At 40.7% G+C, this 19,852-nt stretch overlaps 1 protein-coding gene across 7 annotated transcripts in view; it reads right to left on the bottom strand.

The window, feature by feature from the left end:
- Positions 1-19,852, bottom strand: part of Dis3l2 (DIS3-like 3'-5' exoribonuclease 2) — a 382,468-nt gene that overhangs the window by 257,240 nt on the left and 105,376 nt on the right. For all 7 annotated transcript variants that reach the window (XM_039083980.2, XM_063267518.1, NM_001109007.2 and 4 more), the window contains one exon: positions 18,320-18,548. In XM_039083980.2, coding sequence (XP_038939908.1) covers positions 18,320-18,548 — 229 coding nt within the window. The remainder of the gene's footprint in view (positions 1-18,319; positions 18,549-19,852) is intronic.

Genomic DNA, 19,852 nt, shown 5'->3' with positions numbered 1-19,852 from the left:
AAAACTGCTTTCTTATAGAACTCAGGTCCACCAGTTCAGGGGTAACACCACCTACAATGGGCTAGGCCCTCCCACATCAATCACTAATTAAGAAAATGCCCTACAGGCTCCTGCAGCATAATCTTAATGGAGGCATTTTCTCAACTGAGCTCAACTGAGGATCCCTCCCTCTCTACTTATGTCAAGCTTCTGTCAAGTTGACCTAAACTAGCCAGCACACTTGGAAACTGAATCTAGACTAACATCTCCCCACATGACTCCTTTCTAGTATGGCACACTAGTAGCATTTTCTTTTCAAATATAGTCTTGCAAATGAGTTTTTATTTTTATAAACTGTGGGGCCTCTATTGGCCCAAGCTGTACCTCAAGATACCTCTCCTATTATCCCAGTGCAAAGCATGTTGCTTCTTTTAAATGGCTCTGCTCTCGTTAACAATTATAGCCATTTTGTCTACATGTATAGTCTTTTTCTGATCAACTGCCAGTTTCGAACCCTTCTGTTCTACCTTTTGCTCATGATTGTCACTGTAAATTTGGCTAAGAGCAGCAAGTAGTAAATATTCTAAAGTCTTAGTACTATGTTATCTTGAAAATACCTTCACCAAATTAATTCATTACCTTTGGACTGAACATCATTTGAATTTTCAGGACATTGTGGGTAAAATACAAAGTCTTTGATAGAATGCCTTCATTCCAATTCCCAGGAGAGCTCTTTCTCTTACTATCCACATTTCTATAGGCATTCCGACCTTCCAAACTCCTACCAGAATGGTTCAGCACATTCCTTCTATACCATTTCAGCACTGTTTGTAGTCCCAAACTCTTTCATACTGCTCCTACAAACCAGTTCCAATAGCCTAAAAACATTTGATCAGTATACTCATAGTACTGATCCCATTTTGCTGGTGCTAATTTTTTGTATTAGTTGCTTTTGTGTCTCTATTCAAAGTTCCTGGAAGAAATTATTTACAGGAGTAACAAATTACTTTCCCTCATAGTTTTCATAGGGTTCAATCCATGGTTGTTTGGCCTTATGCAACTGAGCAGATCATATCATAATAGCTCCAGCATTCGGTGGAGAACAATTATCTTTATCAGGCAGATCAGGAAGAAAAGATTATCTGTAACTCGGGCTCAATTGATGGCCTGCCCCTAGAGACTTATTTCCATCAGCAAAGTCAAACCCTATCTTCTAAAGGCTCTGTATTCTTCTAAAATATCATTAAGAAATGGGGAGCAAGTATTTAAAACCTGAGTCTGTGACAATATTTCAGATTCAAAGCATAAAATACACTGTACAGGGATAACAGGAAGAATAAGTGGTAATGAGGTATATAAAAATGGCTGCCACGTTTGATGTTTGTTTTCTTTTCCCCACCCACTATCTCTGTTCTTTTGATAGGATTTCATATATCCCAGGCTAGCTTTCAACACAGCAGAGGCTAACCCTGATCTCCTGATCCTCCTGCCTCTACTTTCAAAGCGCTTGAATTATAAACACATGCCAGCACACCCAGTTTTATGTGGTGCTTGAGATTTAACCCAGGGCTTCATACATTCTAAACAAGTACTCTACCAGATGAGGCATATGCCCTTTCCTTTCTTCCTTCCTTTCTTCCTTCCTTCCTTCCTTCCTTCTTTCCTTCCTTTCTTCCTTCTTTCCTTCCTTTCTTCCTTCCTTCTTTCCTTTGTTTCATTCTTTTCTTTCTTTCTTTTTTATGCCTAATTCATGATATGCAAAATAAGGAGGGAGAAGGTTCTTTGTAAATGGAGTTTAAATTTATTTATCAATAGGGAGCTAAAGGAGAGTGAAGGCAACAGTCTTGACATACATAATCTTGTGTGAAGAAATTTACACTAGTATCTGTATTGAAAATGAAAATTTTAATGGAGAAGAAAGAGAGAAAGAAAGAAAGAAAGAAAGAAAGAAAGAAAGAAAGAAAGAAAGATGGGAGGGAGGGAGGGAGGAAGAAAAGCATTTTAGTTACAGAAGGATCCTGGACAGAAATGCAATTAGAAGGCAAACCTCAAAAAGTGGGGATCTGGAACTGCAGGGGTATATAGGGTACAGCAGGAAGCAGAAAACTGTGTCTTATTTTCTTATAACAGACATTCTCAAAGTATATTTTCCAGACTAGCAGCATAAACATCACCTAGGGACCCATGTAAATCATAACCTCAGCTTCTCCTCATACCTTCTGACCCAAAAGCTCTGGGGACAAGGTCCAGAAATCTGTATTTTAACAAGCCTTTCAGTTGATTCTAAGGCACACTGAAGCATGAAGAGCAATGGGCTAGCACAGGAAGAGCACGCTGAGACACACATGACAGGACATAAGCTCAGGGGGGTTAGTGAGCTTGAGGCATCTGCTATTAGATATGTTGCTCAAGAGGAAGATTTGGGCTAGATCTAGTCTATGTAAGTCACCTGTGTATAGAGAACAGATGAATGAACACAGTGGCTCTGCCTCGCAGACTGTTTAGATTAGGAGGGATGGGAGCCCTGGAACATCAACTTTCAAGCAAAGCAACAGAAGAAAAGTTTCCAAAGGAAACTGAGGTCAGCAAGGTAGTAAAAAAGAAGGTTGATGGTGGGTCACAGAAGCCAAAGCCTGAAAGGATTTCAATGGGAGAAGCATGTTCGGCAATGTGGCTGTAGTAACAAGGTCACAGTTAATGCTGGTGAGACCAATCATAATGAATAAAACAAAGCAAGCTCAGGATACTGTGCCTGGGAAATTGAGTGGACTGTGGGATGAGGGTGTGGAATGGGGCTCGGGAAGTCTAGCTGTGAGGGGGTAGAATAATACAGGGTGGTGGCTACATAGGGAGAGAAATTGCCACATGGTTTTGAATATTTTATTTTTCTAAGATAAGAGAGGCTTGGAGTGGTTAGCTGATGATGGGAAGAAACAAGTCAAGAAGGTGTGGTAGAAGTGAGCACAATTAGGAAAAGGAGGGGTCCCTGGGAAGGAAGGAATAAGATCAGAGCCCAGGAGAAAAGATTAACCTCAGGCAGAAAGCCTAAGATGCCAACTGACTGCACTGAAACACTGCAGATGAGATTACACATGGGCCTTGTCTCCTCTGAATTATGGAAGCCAACCACATCTGTAAAAAGTGGGAGGGAAACCCAATATATGCAGAGCTCATTATTCCACACGCTAGAAGAAACTTCCATGAGAATGTGTCCCAAAACACAGGCCTGTACATGAAAAGCTTGGTGCTGACCACTCGCTACCCAGGAACTAGCACTGAGCTGCTATCACACACTTGGCATTGTATTAGATGATTCACATACAACACTAGATTTAATATTCCCTAGCAGTCCAAGTGAAGTAGGCAGGGAACTCTACTACAATTCTAAAGTTTGGAAAAACAAGGCTCAAAAATACAAAATATCAGGCTTTTCAATGGATACCAGTTAGGAAAGCACAGCAATAGGTCAGGATTCAAGTCTGACTCTGATTACTGCCAATACCTCATCCTCTTCCTATGGTGCCACACTAACTTCAGAAATGAAATGGCATCGATAGACACAGAATGGGAAAGGAAACCACGCCATCTGAGAGATTTGCCTTAGTTCTAGACACTGGGATAGTCAACTGCATTTTGGACTCTCTTTGAGTTCGAGGTCACAATGGTACAAATATGGTGATATTCTCTGTCCAAGATGGATATATACAGACTGCATCCTGTGATAGAGGTTAGGAATGTCAAATGGAATATAAATTAGGTAACAATAGACCACCAGATTGAAATTCATGGGCAGAGACTGGTAAAAGAAAGCCTTAATATATTAAGATGAATAAGTGAATAAAAAGGAAGTTAACGCACAATCAGTAAGAGATTAAAAAACTCCTAAGACTATCAATTTCTCTGAACTATATTAATTTGAAAACTGGTAAGAGGTTAGAGAAGGGAGGAACCAACATGGCAGGATGCAGCCATTTTCCTCTTCAGGCTGACTATACACACATCCTCAAGTTCCCAAGTCCTAGAGTCTCTATGGGGCTCCAACCTGAATCCTTCATGGGGACATCTTAGATGAGGCTTTGCAGTGATTCCAATTCCCAGGAGTTGGCTGCATCAATTCAACGCCCTCCTGCTTTTCTATGAGCACTCTCTGCTCCAAATCTTTCCTTTGCCCAAGAGAAACGACTTTTAAATTCCTCTCTACTAAAGCTTTAATTGGCTTTTAGCCTCATGGCTCCCCAAAGACCTAAAATGCAGACACACACATCCGTGTGCTTTCACCTCTGTCTGTCTCTAATGCACCCGTTCTGCATCTTTCTCAACAGATGAAAGATTCCTCCAAATGGAAGTTGGCTTGCACCTCAGCTTTTCTTAAAGGGACCAGTCATCTCATTCCACTGTGATATTAACATTTCAGTACCACAAATGTGTTCCCTAAAACTGGACTATCATTTTTTTTATCTGCCTTCTAAAGACTAGTTAGTTAGTATACTAACAGGACAAGTAATGAAAAATGTTAGAAGCTAGCTTAGAGAGTTACACGGGGATTGACCCCGAGCATGGGAAGCTAAACCAGATGAATTATACCACATTTGGGGTTTGCAGGCCCACAGATACCAAATGATACATGTCTGTTATAAGTCTTTTAAAGTGTATTGAATATTCACCCTATAGAACATCTTAAATAAGCATAATGAAGACTAGATCACTGCTGGTTAAAGGGAAAGAAATTAAATGCTGCTTCCCCAAAGGCCAGCCCTTTTTTCAATTCATTTCTTATGACCTAGAAATAGTAGAACCACAAAATAATTATTAAAAGAGAACAGAGCCAGCTAGTTTAAACAGAAATTAATTTGTTTTTTAGATTATATTATTTCTAAGGTCCAAAAAACAGGAACAGCTAACCACTCAAAAAACAGCTAATGTTTTAAGCTGGTATTGTTTATGTCTTTGATGGACAACTGCTTTTTCTTAATAACATAACAAGAGCCAGCATTGAATGCAAATCAGGGCAATGTGAGCAACCATTCCCAGTAGCTTACAGACATGTGGGTAAGTCACTGATGTGCTACCAAATCTCAAATTTCTAGATTTATAAAATGGATGCTGTGTCGCAGCTGAGCAAGAAAGGAGACTCAAGCCATTACACAGGAGAGGTACTAGTTTGGTCCTTCAGTTTCACTCAATAGAAGGAAGGCATCTTTGGCAGAACAATATACAAAAGAAAACTGTTCTAGGAACTGCTATTGACTTCAAGATATGCAAAAGCAGCCACATGAAGAAAATAAAAGGCCTAAGCCAACCATAAAAATACTAGTGAAAGGCAGCTAGGTAGCCATAAAGGAGAGCCACAAAAGGGATGATCACATATTTGATGGAAGAAATAAGTAAGGGCTTAAAAAGGTTATCTGTGGTAACCAGGCTTATGATAGCCCAAATTATATCCACCTTCTTGTTTCATGTCTTATATAATTCCAACCCCCTCAAGCATAGGCAGGGCCTCTGATTTGTTTCTAAGCAAAAGAATAAAGCAAAGATAATGGGATGCAACTTCCATGATTAAGTTACATATGACTGTACCTTCCATCTTGCTATCTGACTCTATTACTCAGTCTCAAGAAGCCAGCTACAAACAAGAAGGACCTGTGCAGGAAGCAGCCAAATGCAGCCTTTAGCATACAAACAGCAAAAGCTGAGGTTCTCGGCTCCAAACTTGCTAGGAACTGACTCTAGTCAATTCCAAGGACCCTTAAAGCAGATCTTTCTTATAGTCCAGCCTTTTGATGACTCAACAGATTGACCTTAGCCCTGTGAAGAGCCCAGAAGCAAAGGACCTGGGTGAGCCAAGTTCTGACTCCTAACTCCTAGAACAGAGATAACAGATGCATTGTGTTAAGCCTCCAAGCCTGTAGTGATTTATTGCATGGTGATCGAAAACAAATACACTTCTAAAGTCATAGCTGGGATTGTGAAGAAAGAAGTCATTTTCACAGGAGAAGCTAGTGCGGGGTAGCTTTCACAGCAGGAGAGGAACCACAGAAACAGGGCAAAAAATGAGCAGGGTGTGTTTGGAGGTTCTGGGGCCTGAGCAGCACTCGGGCACACAGGCAAGCAAAGCACTAGACGGGAGGTCCCGGTGGAAAAGGGCCACCAGCAACCAAGAAAGCTAATCAATGATGTGTGTGCTTGTGATGTCTGAGAATCTCTTCAGGAGAGTCATGTGACACTCAAGAGACATTAGGCTTAAAAACATAGTTTGGAAAAATCCCACAATGGAAGGTAATGCTTCATCCTTTTAAAGGAGTTTTTCCTCCCAATACCTCACTTGATTTATGTGAGAACCCATGAAGTGGTCAAGGTGTTTATTACAAAGGATTTTTATGAATAGGGAAAATGGCAAACATGCTTCTTCAGTTCTCTTATCCTGCACAGTGTTGACACATTTTGTTAGAAACCATTTTGCTGCTTGAGAAGTCAACAGCTAGTCAGACAGACTTGGATCCTGACCCTGCTACACAGTAGGGCTGAGTAGCACTACTACCAGAAACTAAAGAGGGGATCAATAGGCAAGGTGAGCTACAGAGTGCAGGTGGAATAGCTAACAGGCCCCAGAGAAATCAGAGTCAGAGCTAGGGCTTGGCCAGGTTGGAGCCACTAGTTGGGGTATAGGACACACTGTAAGGTTGTGGTTTCCTTCAGGGGACTAGAAAGTAAGTATGGGGGTAAGAGAGGGGCAATATGTTCCGACATTAGCATTATGGAATATTATTGTTTTAACATTATCTGAAAGCCATAAACAGTGTTCAACTGAATACAATCTGCCCTTACTGATGGGCCTTTCACAGCCAAAAACACAAAGCCTCATTTTTATTTAACAGAACAAGCTGGAATCCTCACTAGCATTTTGAAAATCTCCACAAGTCATAAACATCATTACACCAAGTCCATTAGTCAGGCAGATTCCCCTTGGCATGTTTCTGCATGACTTGAAAGCTATCTCCAAAAGTTCGCAAAGGAGAATGGGAATTATTTAGAGTGATCCAAGGGATACTGGATGCCAACAAGATGGACCTGCAGGCACATAGAGTTCAGCGCAGTAGCAATGAATGAGTGATTTCTAACTAAGCTTTCACAATGAATACATGCTAATAAGAAACCTATGCAAATCAAAACAACCCTGAGATTTCACCTCACACCAGTGAGAATGGCTAAGATCAAAAACTCAGGTGACAGCAAATGCTGGCTAGGATGTGGAGAAAGAGGAACACTCCTCCGTTGCTGGTGGGATTGCAAGGTGGTACAACCATTCTGGAAATCAGTCTGGAGGTTCCTCAGAAAATTGGACATTCTACTACCTGAGGACCCAGCTATACCTCTCCTGGGCATATACCCAAAAGATGCTCCAACATACAACAAAAACACATGCTCCACTATGTTCATAGCAGCCTTATTTATAATAGCCAGAAGCTGAAAAGAACCCAGATGCCCTTCAACAGAGGAATGGATACAGAAAATGTGGTACATCTACACAATGGAATATTACTCAGCTATCAAAAACAACGACTTTATGAAATTCATAGGCAAATGGATGGAACTGGAAAAAATCATCCTGAGTGAGGTAACCCAATCACAGAAAAACACACATGGTATGCACTCATTGATAAGTGGATATTAGCCCAAATGCTCGAATTACCCTAGATGCACAGAACACATGAAACTCAAGAAGGATGACCAAAATGTGAATGCTTCACTCCTTCTTTAAAAGGGGAACAAGAATACCCTTGGGAGGGAATAGGGAGGCAAAGTTTAGAACAGAAGCAGAAGGAACACCCATTCAGAGCCTGCCCCACATGTGGCCCATACATATACAGCCACCAAACTAGATAAGATGGATGAAGCAAAGAAGTGCAGGCCGACAGGAACCAGATGTAGATCTCTCCTGAGAGACACAGCCAGAATACTGCAAATACATAGGCGAATGCCAGCAGCAATCCACTGAACTGAGAAGGGGACCCCAGTTGAAGGAATCAGAGAAAGGACTGGAAGAGCTTGAAGAGGCTCGAGACCCCTTATGAACAACAATGCCAAGCAACCAGAGCTTCCAGGGACTAAGCCACTACCCAAAGACTATACATGGACTGACCCTGGGCTCCAACCTCATAGGTAACAATGATAGCCTAGTAAGAGCACCAGTGGAAGGGGAAGCCCTTGGTCCTGCCAAGACTGAACCACCAGTGAACGTGATTGTTGGGGGAAGGGCAGTAATGGGGGAAGGATGGGGAGGGGAACAACCAAATAGAAGGGGAGGGGAAGAGGAGGGGCTAGGGGATGTTGGCCCAGAAACCGGGAAGGGGTATAACAATCGAAATGTAAATAAGAAATACTCAAGTAAATAAAGATTTAAAAAAAAAAAACTTGAACTCCACCAAGTTTGAAAAATCTAAAAGAAATGGAAAAAAACCTATTATGATTTTTATAATTAAAAAAGCTTCAAGAAGGCTGGAGAGATGGCTCAGTGGTTAAGAGCACTGACTGCTCTTCCAAAGGTCCTGAGTTCAATTCCCAGCAACCACATGGTGGTTCACAACCATCTGTAATGGGATCTGATGCCCTCTTCTGGTGTGTCTGAAGACAGAGATGGTGTACCCATATAGATAATATAAATCAATAAATTTTTTTAAAAGCTTCAAGAAAGGGAGGTTAAAAAACAAATTACAAAAAAAGATTTCATTGTTCAAGTGAATAAATGTGGCACAGGCTGGCCAAGAGAGAAAAGGAAGGAATTACTTGAAAGAGTCTTTCCTATGGCTCAATTCTGACTTCACAGACAAGCAGCCTCTGGAGCACAGGAAGAGGCAAGCAGAAATGCTCTTCACAGCTGATTCACACATTTCTAGACCTGTTCAATGAATCCGGAAATGAACTTTTTCATTAACTTGTTATAAAATAAGAGTTGAATGCAAAAAAGCAACCTTCCCTGAATAATGGCAGGTTTTTAAAAACTAAGAGAATTAAGTCTTTTTCAATGAAAATAATCTTCAACAACTTGACATTCACTAAAGGAAAGTCAGCCACTCCCTTATTCTCCAAAGCATTCATTCCCGCTTCTGCAAACATTTCTCCGAGGTCTTCTATAAAGCTCTCTGTTGCTGTGCTCACCTTGCCCCTGAGTTTTCTGCATCCACCAGTTTGTTTTGCTTTAACAAAGCAATGAATGGTTCCTCCAGGTAAATCCAAGTGAGTCCATCTACTTGACAAGCTTGCTGATTTCCCACAGCTTTATTAACAGTACACAAATGTAGGATCTCACCATCCCTCCTGTGGGACCACTTTCTGTGTATCACAGAGTGACGTGTAGGGGACTCAAGTTTAACAGTCAGAGCCTGAGTTCACAGCCCTTCTTATTCTTAGTTTTCTTCTCACTTAAGACTATGAGTACACAACAGTTGCTAGGCTTGACGCTCCTCTGCCTGCCTCACATCTGAGCTGCCACTGTTAATCCTAGTTCTGAGTGTTTCCCCATCTATTCTGCATTCAGTCAGCAATCAGGTCATGTTGTCAGCTGGTCTGAATGAGTATTGGCCTCACTCCTCCACTCTTTCTTATAATCCCCTTTCCATAGCTACTCTAGGTGACTCTTTCCAACTGAGCTCTCTTAACAGCCATATATAACTGCGAACTTCAGTACACTCTCTTTTCTAGCCTTCTCTCCAGACTTTCCACTATGTATCCTATACTGGTCCCATTGAAGTTACTACTCATCTACCTCTATGATCCTGCTTATACTCAGAATATTCTTCACCTTCTCCCATCTAGCAAATAGTATTTATCCTTCAAAGCTCAGGGAATACATTATCATCCAAGGACTCTCTCCTCCTCTTACCTATTTTTACCTTGTCTATCCTCTGAATAGTTTCCTTTTCTACACATGACACTGTCTGTGGTTACTAGCAGTCTCTGCTTTTTAATACCTTTGCTTTTGCCTCTGACTTTACAAGATATTACAGCTTCAGAACCTGGAAGCCATGGAGAAAGCATCTAATGGCAGTGAGACCGTTATCCAACTGTATCTACTACAGAAGTAGAAGCGTGTTCCATGCTCTGGTCTTTTCTCAATGACTGAGTGCCTGTCAAGGACAACCATCTAGATTTCCCTTTGTAATCAGCCTGGCTCCCCAACAACAAACATAAACCTTATTGTGTGCAAATACCATATGGGTTACAAAGGAGTATAATGTGCACGAACAAATAAACACCCTGGAACCAGAGAAGAAAAGAAACTGCCCAGTTTACATGGCATGCAGGTAGAGTAGAACTGGTACCTACTTCACACCCCACTTTACAACACAGCCCTCTCCCTCTCTTATGAGATTCATTCATTGGAATGCCTGTCTGTTAGTACCTTTGCCACTACTTGGTTACTCATAGTTGAAAGGACAGAATATCCAACTCAAACTGCCTTACCAACAAAGTGACTCATTCGTTTGTGTAACTGTGTATTTCCCTTCCCTATGTAGGGGAGACTTCAGGGTCAGTTGATCCAAGGCTCATTAATGGTTGTGAAGGCCCAGACATTTTTGGTTCTTCACTCTTCTATTCACAATACTTAGTAAGTCATAGGACAGCTGCCAATAGTAATTAGGGATAAATGTTTCCTTGCTTATATCCATAAGGAAACAACTTTTGTCCCAGAATTCTGAGTAAGATTCACCCTGATTAGACTGAGCCACTGATCTTCAGAAAGAGGCAAAAGTAAAGCTACACTATCCAATAAAAAGGCCACTACCCACACGTAGCTATTAAAATGGACACAACTGATTCTCAGCTTCTCAGCCATACCAGCCCTATTCACGTGGGCTACTTCACCACCTCTCCAGTGACAGTACCAGTCATTCATGTTAGAAGAGTTCCATTGCTGCATTAAGTCCTACTAGCATAAGGCAAGTAAGTGTGCCAAGAAACTTATATAGAACAAATAAGGCCTCACTCTGCAGCCAGAATCAACTCACTCAAATTGCAAGGTATCTGGCAAGAGTGTGGATGCCCAGATGAAAATATAGGAACATGAAGGTGGGTAAGAACTGGATGGGCGATGAACACTGTTCGTATAGGAAAAAATTAAACCAATGGTCTTGACTTGCTCTTTTCAAATGTAGCCTATTAGGGACATCGTCCTTGCTATGGGCATGGATAATTTTCATTTATAAAGCTACTAACTTCTGGGACCCTAAGAAAACTAGTCACTTATCTGAGCCTCAATAACCTCAGCTGTAAAATGAAAGAATGCGCTAAACGAGCTGTGTCTAGCTGGAAGGTTTCAGCTGGAAATTCTTTTAAATTAACTTGTCTAGAAACTCACATTTTGAGTATTTTTATAACAATTCCACTTATAATTAATTTCATATCCCTCCCCTTTAAATCAAAGCATGCCACTGCCCACTAGAGCTTCTGACAGATGAGAAAGTCAGACACTCTGGAGGGCTGCAGTCAGGTGCATCAGCTGGGACACAGGTTTGCCTTGCAGTGCAAACTGCATTTTCATCCAGTATGAGGAAACGTCAGGAATGTGAAGTGCCTGACTAAGAGCTACTGACGTAGGCATAGAACACTGCAATACAGTCCTATTGTGTCTCTCTCTGTGCATCCATGCATGCATAGGCCACAGTCTGCATGTGGAGGTCAGAAGCCAGCTTGTAGAAGTTGATTCTCTCATTCCACCAGGTGGGTCCCAGAGGTCTGCCATGTTTGGTAGCAAGTGCCTTCACCAAAGAGCTATCTCACTGGTGCATCTATGAACATAATGTAGGTGCCACCAGATATGACAGCTGGTCCATTTGCTGTCATGACCATGAACTGCTATGATCCTGAGTAGATGGGGGGGGGGGGTCTGTAGGTGGATGGGGGGGAAGAATGGGAGGTGGAGGGCTGAAGTCTAGTGAGCCTAGGAGGGAGAGAAGGAGAAAGGAAAGGGTTCTTCCTGTCTCATTGCCAAGGAGCTCGGGATTATAAAATAACCTACGGAGCCAAGAAGGAAGCTAAAAGGACGCAGCAAGCAAGAAGCCACAGAGCATCATACTGAGAAGAGTGTGAGAAGGGCCCAAAGGAGGGAGCAGAGCAGCTATGGGGAAAACAAGAAGCCTGTTAGTCCCTTTGCCTCTCTTGGTTGCTCCTGGCTGAGAACATTAGGAACACACAACTGACATGCTGGAGGACTGGTAACCCCTGCCTGCAGACAGTGGTAGGAACAATGTTTGTGACAAACTGTTTAATTTTAAGTTTCAGTTATAATAATTGTGTACTAACAGTGCTGGCAAGGCTGCCAACAAGCGTACCTACTCCCAAGTACTGTAGGGGACCCCAGATAGAACAAATTCTATCTCATCAATTACTTGTAATGCTAGAAAAGTGCACTACCACCCTCAGGCCTCAGGTGTTCTCTGTCAGAGAAATATGCAAGCAGACCAGAATGAGTCCTCGATTAAAAAAAGGGAGGGGAGGGGGAAGAACGTGGGGAGGATAGCCAGCATGCTCTATGATGTCAATAAATAAGAGAGCTGCGTATGGCAGAACATTGCTACCATCATAATCCTCCCATAAATTGTATGCAAATAAACAAACAGCAAAGGAAAGTGGCACACACCGTAATATTTTTCGGAGACTGAGCAGTACTCGTGGAAGTCATTCATGTTTATGACTCATCCCAGTCTAGCTGATTAAATCCCTCCCAATACTGAAACTATACCTACTCAATACCTCCGTCCAGCTCCCTCATTACAAAACAAGTGGGAGCCCCATACCCTGTTCACCTCCCTCAGTCCATCACTCTGCCTGAATGCCTGCTCTGTGATAATTCAGAAATAGATCCTTGAGCATAATTTCCAGAAGAAGGAGATGTAAGAGTAGGGGCAAAGTTTATAAACTATAACAGGAGAAATGTTACTTCCTACACAGTAATAATTTTGGTTATTAATATAAGCAAATACTTATTAGATTAGAAGGTCTAGGGATGTAGCTCAGTGGTAGAGCATTTGCCTATAACAAACTGAAAGAAAGTTTTTGCCAAAATATTTTCCCAAGAATTTACCTCATCTCTTATTATCTAAACCATTTAAAAATCTCCAATGAATAATTTTACTGGTATTTTAAAGGAAGTGTTGATACTTATTAGGAAGTAAAATTATGATGCACTGAATAAAAATAATTACTAAAAACCATATCCAACCAGCTGGGTCTAGCACTATAACTCTATAGTTTCAACTCCTTGGGAGGCTGAGGCAGATCCTTCTGCCTCACAGGTTCAAGTCCTATGGGGGCAACAATATGAGTTCAAGACCATTCTAGAAAACTAGTAAGACTCTGCTTCAAAATACAAATAGAGTTGGAGCTAGAACTAAATGTAGAACACTTTCCCCCATGTGTGATGTTCAAGATCCAAGAGTCAGCATGAGTGAACAACAGAGAGACAGAGACAGAAAGAGAGGAAGATAGAGATTGAATCATTAAAATACAGAATTAAAGATATGAAAACATTCAATATAGATTTAAAAAGTAATTTTAAAAGTTGAAGAGTATTAGGAATATCAATATGATAATGCATCTGAATGGATAAATTCTCATTAAACTATACCAAAATTAGCACAAGAAGAAATTACCACAAATTTCATAATTTAGAAATATCAGTTAATATGTTTGAAAACAACAATCTCATTTTTTAAAAACAACAGGTGCAAACAACTTTACAATGCATTTTACCTAACCTTAAAAAAAAAACAATTAATTCACAGTTTATACAAGCTATTATGGAGCAAAACAAAAACTAGAAAAAAATTTAGATCATTCTATGGAGCAATTATAATACTGAATAAAATGGCAAGAAATCTTGTATCTATTTTAACATGAAACAAAAATTATTTACTATAAAAATGTTCAAATGAACCTTATAGTATAGTTGAAAAACAATAACACATTGGGATTACATAATATTTATTCTCGGAATTCAATAATGGTTCAATATCCAATAGACTAAAGAATATATGTCATAAAACCCATCAAGAGGTAAATCTTAAATAAAAGATCATATGGAGAAAGAGGTGACACCCAAGAACAGGGAAAAACTTAAAAACACATAATATAATTAATGTCATAACACCAAAATTGAAAATTTTCAATTATTGATACCATAGAGCAATTTAATAGACAAATAACTAAATGACAACATGATGATGGTAATAATAATAATAATAATAATAATAGACATCTTTAATGCCTAAACAGAAAGAGTTTTTCTATAGAAACCCAGTAAGAATTTCTGAAAAGTATCAAAAGTAGAGTAACCCTGACACATTAATAGTAGGCAAAGACTATGACAAAGTAGTGTACAGAATGAAATCTGTACATCTGGAAAGCTGGAGAGAGACAAATGCAGAGACACAGCGCCTGACTATGTGGAAGAGGGCTGGGCTCAGGCTTCAGAGGTGCACGAAAGCAAAGGTACACATGTGGGTCTGGACAATCCTTCCCACTGGTAGAGACAAGACGTAAAAAGGCCAAGGTACTGCCAGCAGGAGAGGGTCTGGTGAGTCATGTTGGCTCCGATCAGGCCTTGCCTACTGAACAACTGCCCCACTGGCTCACGTCTTCTACGCATGTATCACCTGACATCTCCACAGGGAAGGCTGTGGCTCTGGGATAAGAGTGAGGGTCTCAGGATACCACAGGTCCTGGCCATGATCTCCCGACCCAACATTACTGCATTACCCCATCCTATTGATAAAAATATGGAAGCAAAAATTCCCATTGTACTCTTTGTTAAAGAAAAGTCTAGTTTTACCTTTCTAAAATCAGATTTTTAAAGATTGATGCTAAGTTTTAGGTAATAGAAAACTAGGTGCTTAATATTTATTCTAATTTCTGAAGCAAATATAACAGTCTTCTAGTTGTACTAATTATCATTATGTACACTGGAGATGTGGAAAGACAATTTGGAGGAAAGAACTGGGGTTTCAACAACTCAACAAAGTACATCAGAATAATCCCAGGGGTCTGCTTTCATAAGCCAAACAGAGGAGGAAAGAAAACTCCAGGGAATATAGGGGCTGAGAGTTCTGGTGACTCTGAGGAGTAAGCCTATGAGGAAAGTAATAGAAATATTTGAATCTTGGGAGAGACTAGGGATTCCTCAGGAAGCCAGTCTCCTTTTGGGGAAAATAGAAGCTACCTACTGGGAGACAGGAGCAAAGGTGTCTTTAATCTCACATTCTAAACCTATACTCTCTCATCGGGTACTGGTAGCCACCACCAGGCAAGGAAATGGGAAAGGTCTCTGGAAGACCCTGTTGAGGTAGAGGATAGGCATGCACTGCACATGATCTCCTGAGGCTAAGGCCAAAGCTGTGCTCACCATTGCTGGTGATGAAAGATACAAAGCTCTTCCATCACTCGGCAAAGACGGTTATCCTTTGGAACTTGCTAACCAGGCAACCTTTGCCAAAACTTTTTTTTTCAAAGCCACAGATACATTAAAAAGCAGTGAAATTTAATGAAGCTGTCTCCAGGTTCTACACAATGGCAGATCTTCTTTCCCCAGGGTTAGGGATCAAATCCAGGGACTTGTGCATCCTAGGCAAGTGCTTCTGTAACTTAGCTACAGTCCCAGTCATTCTGACAGATTTCCATGCTGACAAGAAGCCATGCCTGAGTAGCAGTGAAAGATCAGTTTCAAGAAGACATAGAACTGGATATTCAAATGGGGCCAGGTCTTTGGCTCATCTTCTCTCTCATTCATACATACGTGTATATATGCATATATTCATATTTTCTGCCTGGGAGAAACGAGTGGGTCTGAGATATACAGGGGCCATTTGACTAATTCAACGAGTCCTTGCTACAAACAACTGGACTAGGGCTAAGCTATTACTTACCAGACAAGATGGCACTGAAGTTTTCCAAACCAAGAGGAAGAAATGTGAGCAATAAATATAGCATGTGTTGTATGTAAAGAAACCAGATTTTTAAAATAATACCTTGAAACACAGCATGAACTGGGATTAATAATACACTTAAAAGTACAATGCAAAGCAAAGAATCTTTCTGAAAATATTAGGGAAAAGTTTATAATGTTCTTAAGGTTATGGTTTATTCCAATAACAACTTTCAAATCCTTAAACAATACAAAATGTACTAAGATCTTAAATATAACCAGATTTTATATTATCCTAAGCAAGAAAAGCTGGTTGAAATACCATTAAAAATGCTCTGATTGCTTAAAAGAGCAAATTGTGATTTTCCTAAATATCAAGAGAACAAGAAATGAGAAACAGCCATATGGCTTCACAAACTCTATTTAGAGGCAGCTGGAAAGAGGGATCTGCACCTGACACCGAGAAAGAATTAAAGCTGCTCCCTCAGTCAAGGCTGCCAAGAAAGTAATAGTAGAGATGATGGAAATAGCAGTGGGATAGGAGCACATGAAGGGAAGAAGGAAAACTACAAGCATGCCCACCATGGACTTGTGAAGTGCTCCGAGAGTTTCCTATGATAGAGACGGGAACTGCAGCAGATGACATAGCAAGCACAAGTCAGTCTCCAGAACATCCCACAAGACAAAGGACAAAATCACTGACAACCTAGGTCATCAATTCTGCAATTGTTTCCATCTGCCATTTCCTTGCATTTGTGTGGGTGACTCATTCTCTCAACTTGGTGCCCAGGGAAAAGAGGATACTAAGATCTTCTGGGCCACCAGAAAGGGATTTCTTCTGAGTAGCTTTGACCAAACAAGCAACTTATTCTAAAGTGTTCCTTTCTTGATTTTGTTCTGTGAGTACCTTTCTTCTTAGTGATCTTGTTAATAAAAAATGTGGCTATTTAGGGTCTTGGTTATATCCCTCTCTTCTCACTAAAAAGGCATAATGTCTAGTATGGATATTGTTGTATACAACCCGCATGACAATATTCAACTGTTTATAAAGGAGGGAAGAGAAACACAAGTAGAAAGAAATGTCAAGGAATTGTGTCCAAATGAAGATCCAACTGCCTGATCCCTGAAGAATGAAACCACTGGTTTACCTAGGCATACCAAAAACCAAGAGTAAGCTGGGTGCCCTCAGGTCAGTGTACCTGGGAAAGAAAACAGACAAGGGTACCAGCAAGAACACTAGCTTGGTCATTCAAAGTAAATTTCAAGGCTGGGAAGTCACTTTGAAGGAGCGACCCTTGCCACCAAAAGGACACATGCTTCCAGAGCTGACTCTCTAGCTAAGGTCATAAGCAATGGAGAACAAACATGCTTTGGCAATCCTTCCTGAAATCAGCCCAGCCTTCAGGATGTACTGAGCTGTGCTTGCCAGACCTTACCATAGGCGTCTGCTCAAAACCCTCCTTTGGTAATCTTTTGGCATCCCTTCTAGTGTTTCATGGCCATTGGGCCAGAAATGTCCTGATAACAATGCTTATTGTTTAATCACCCTCCCAGGTCCATGTTGCCAGGTCCAGGTCTGCTCCATTTCCAAGTATATACAAAACTCAAATCTGGCTGGAAATATACCATCCCTATTTAAAACCCCTTGGAAACCTAGATACTGCAACACTCAACTTGCAAATATCACTTGCCCTTAAGTTTCCTAGAGTGTGGCCAGGTAGAACCTTTGGTACAACTCTTCATTCGTGTGTTTGCAACTTCACATTTTCTATAATCACCAAACCCATGGCTGATGTGCCATTCAGAAAAATAAGGCTAGCCTTCATTTTTTTTTTTAAGGCTTGAGGTCAAAATACTTCCTGAAGATAATTTACTTTCAAAATTCCAAGTGATCTATGCCTACCACAAATAACAAATATATTTTGAAATTATATGCTGAACTAAAGCAAAACAGTAAAATAAAGTTTTGTTGTTTTTTTTTAATAAGATTTGAGACTTGCTTAATTCTGGCTGGATGTATAGCTCACGTAAAAAGGAAGGGAGGCATGAAGGGAAGAACTGGAAGAAAGGAAGGAGAAGGAAGGGAGGATGATTCTGCTCTTATCAACCTCAGGGTGGAATGGAACATACTACAGCTAACTACCAACTGCAACTCAGAGCCTATCACAAACACTGAGAGGAACTCTGATCAAACACAGAAGTGCCGACCACTATCCAGACAAAGCCCTGGGTGGTTCTTCTCTCCCTCTCTTCTACCAGATGTTCTGCTTCCTGAAAGCCTTCACAGACTCTGAAAATATACTAAGCATTCTATGAGTCTCTTACTCTGCTGCAGAGAGAGGTTTCAACTTAAAAAACAAACAGAAAAACAAAAAACCAAATCATGAGCTGTAAGAAAATGTCAAACAGATGCCCAAGACTCACCTTTGTCAGGAGTACAGACTGACAATTTCTTCATACCATCAACCAGCCCACTGGTGTTGCCATGTCTATCTTCTGAGTCGCTGTCATCAAACTGAGCCTCTATAATAACATCAGGACCATTCCAGCCTTTTGGGGACTTCTGCAGAAGGTGGTGTCCACAGGACTCCTCAGAGATGTCAGTTTCATTAGTAGCTTCTGTTTCTTTGTCGTTGCTCTCTGGTTTAACTCCCTAAATAAAGGGGAAGAAAAACTCTTCTAAAACACTGAGGGCAGCTGACAATACTAGATATTCATAACATATGACTGGAAAAAATAGACCTTTATTCTCCTGATGCACAGATTACATTAGGTAGATAAGCAAGCCAGCAATGCCAGGCTGGTTGGTACACAAGTCTTCAAGATGCCATCTTCTCAGGACTTGATCTACATTTTCATCCCCTCTCCCAAAGACTTTGAATACCTGAAGGTTCCATGCTGCTTCATGAAATTTTATCACATAGAAGCAATCAGCATGTTAGAAAAGGATAAAAGAATTCAGCCAGATATGTCACAGTGTTTCACATGGATACCCCTAATAATAACTTCTAGATAAGATGGTAGAATCCACATTGTTCCCTTGAGACCAAATGAAGAAAAGTCAGAATAAGGAGACAGGTTCTGTCCCAAAGAGAGGAAAGAAACAGCTTCAGTAATGTAAAAACAGTGATAAGACACTGAGCAGTACAAAAAAAAAAAAAAAGAGCAATACCCCAAAAGCCGACTAGCCAAGACAAACCAAACGGAGGGGTAGACTAGAGGGGAATAGAGGCATCATCCAAAGCAAATTTTCCCTTCTCTGGATGGCTACAGGGAGTTGATCCCTAAAACGTAGGCTTCTCAGTTAAAAAAAAAAATCCCTAAGAAGATTCACAGAGGTATTCAGACCAGTAGATGCACAAAGCACAGCACAGAGACACAGGGAGCATGAAAAAGCAGAGTAACATGGCTCCTCCAAGAAGACACCGCTCTTCAAACACGGAAATCAAAAACACTGAAATGGATAACGTGCTAGATGACAATTTCAAAAGTTTGCTGGTGAAAACAATCAGTGAACTCAAAGATAAATACAGATAAACTCAATCCAGGACTGAAAATGGGAGTCAGCAACCTTGAGGGAAAAATTAGCAAAATGGATGAGATCACCAGCAATATGGATGGAAAGGTCAACAAGGAAGACAACATCAGCAAAGGACTGAGATTCTGGAAACAGACGACGACGACAACAACAACAACAACAACAACAACAACAAAAGCAAACAGAAATGTTGGAAATTAACAACTCAGTGAATCAAATAGAACAGAATAGAAACCTTCACCCACAGACTCAGCCTAGCAGGAAAGAAGATATTGGGAACTAGAATAAAGCTGATGACATTAGACATTCAAAACCAACAAAGAAAAAGCAAATGTGGCCACAAGGCCCAAGAACTTCAGGATACAATCCAAAGACAGAGCCTAAGAACACACCAGAAAGTCAGAGGAACCAAGATAAAG

The sequence above is a fragment of the Rattus norvegicus genome, chromosome 9, assembly GCF_036323735.1.
Source record: "Rattus norvegicus strain BN/NHsdMcwi chromosome 9, GRCr8, whole genome shotgun sequence".
In the NCBI taxonomy this organism is placed as follows: Eukaryota; Metazoa; Chordata; class Mammalia; order Rodentia; family Muridae; genus Rattus; species Rattus norvegicus.
The sequence above is the reverse complement of the archived record's forward strand: the minus strand, read 5'-3'. Positions and strand labels throughout refer to the sequence as shown.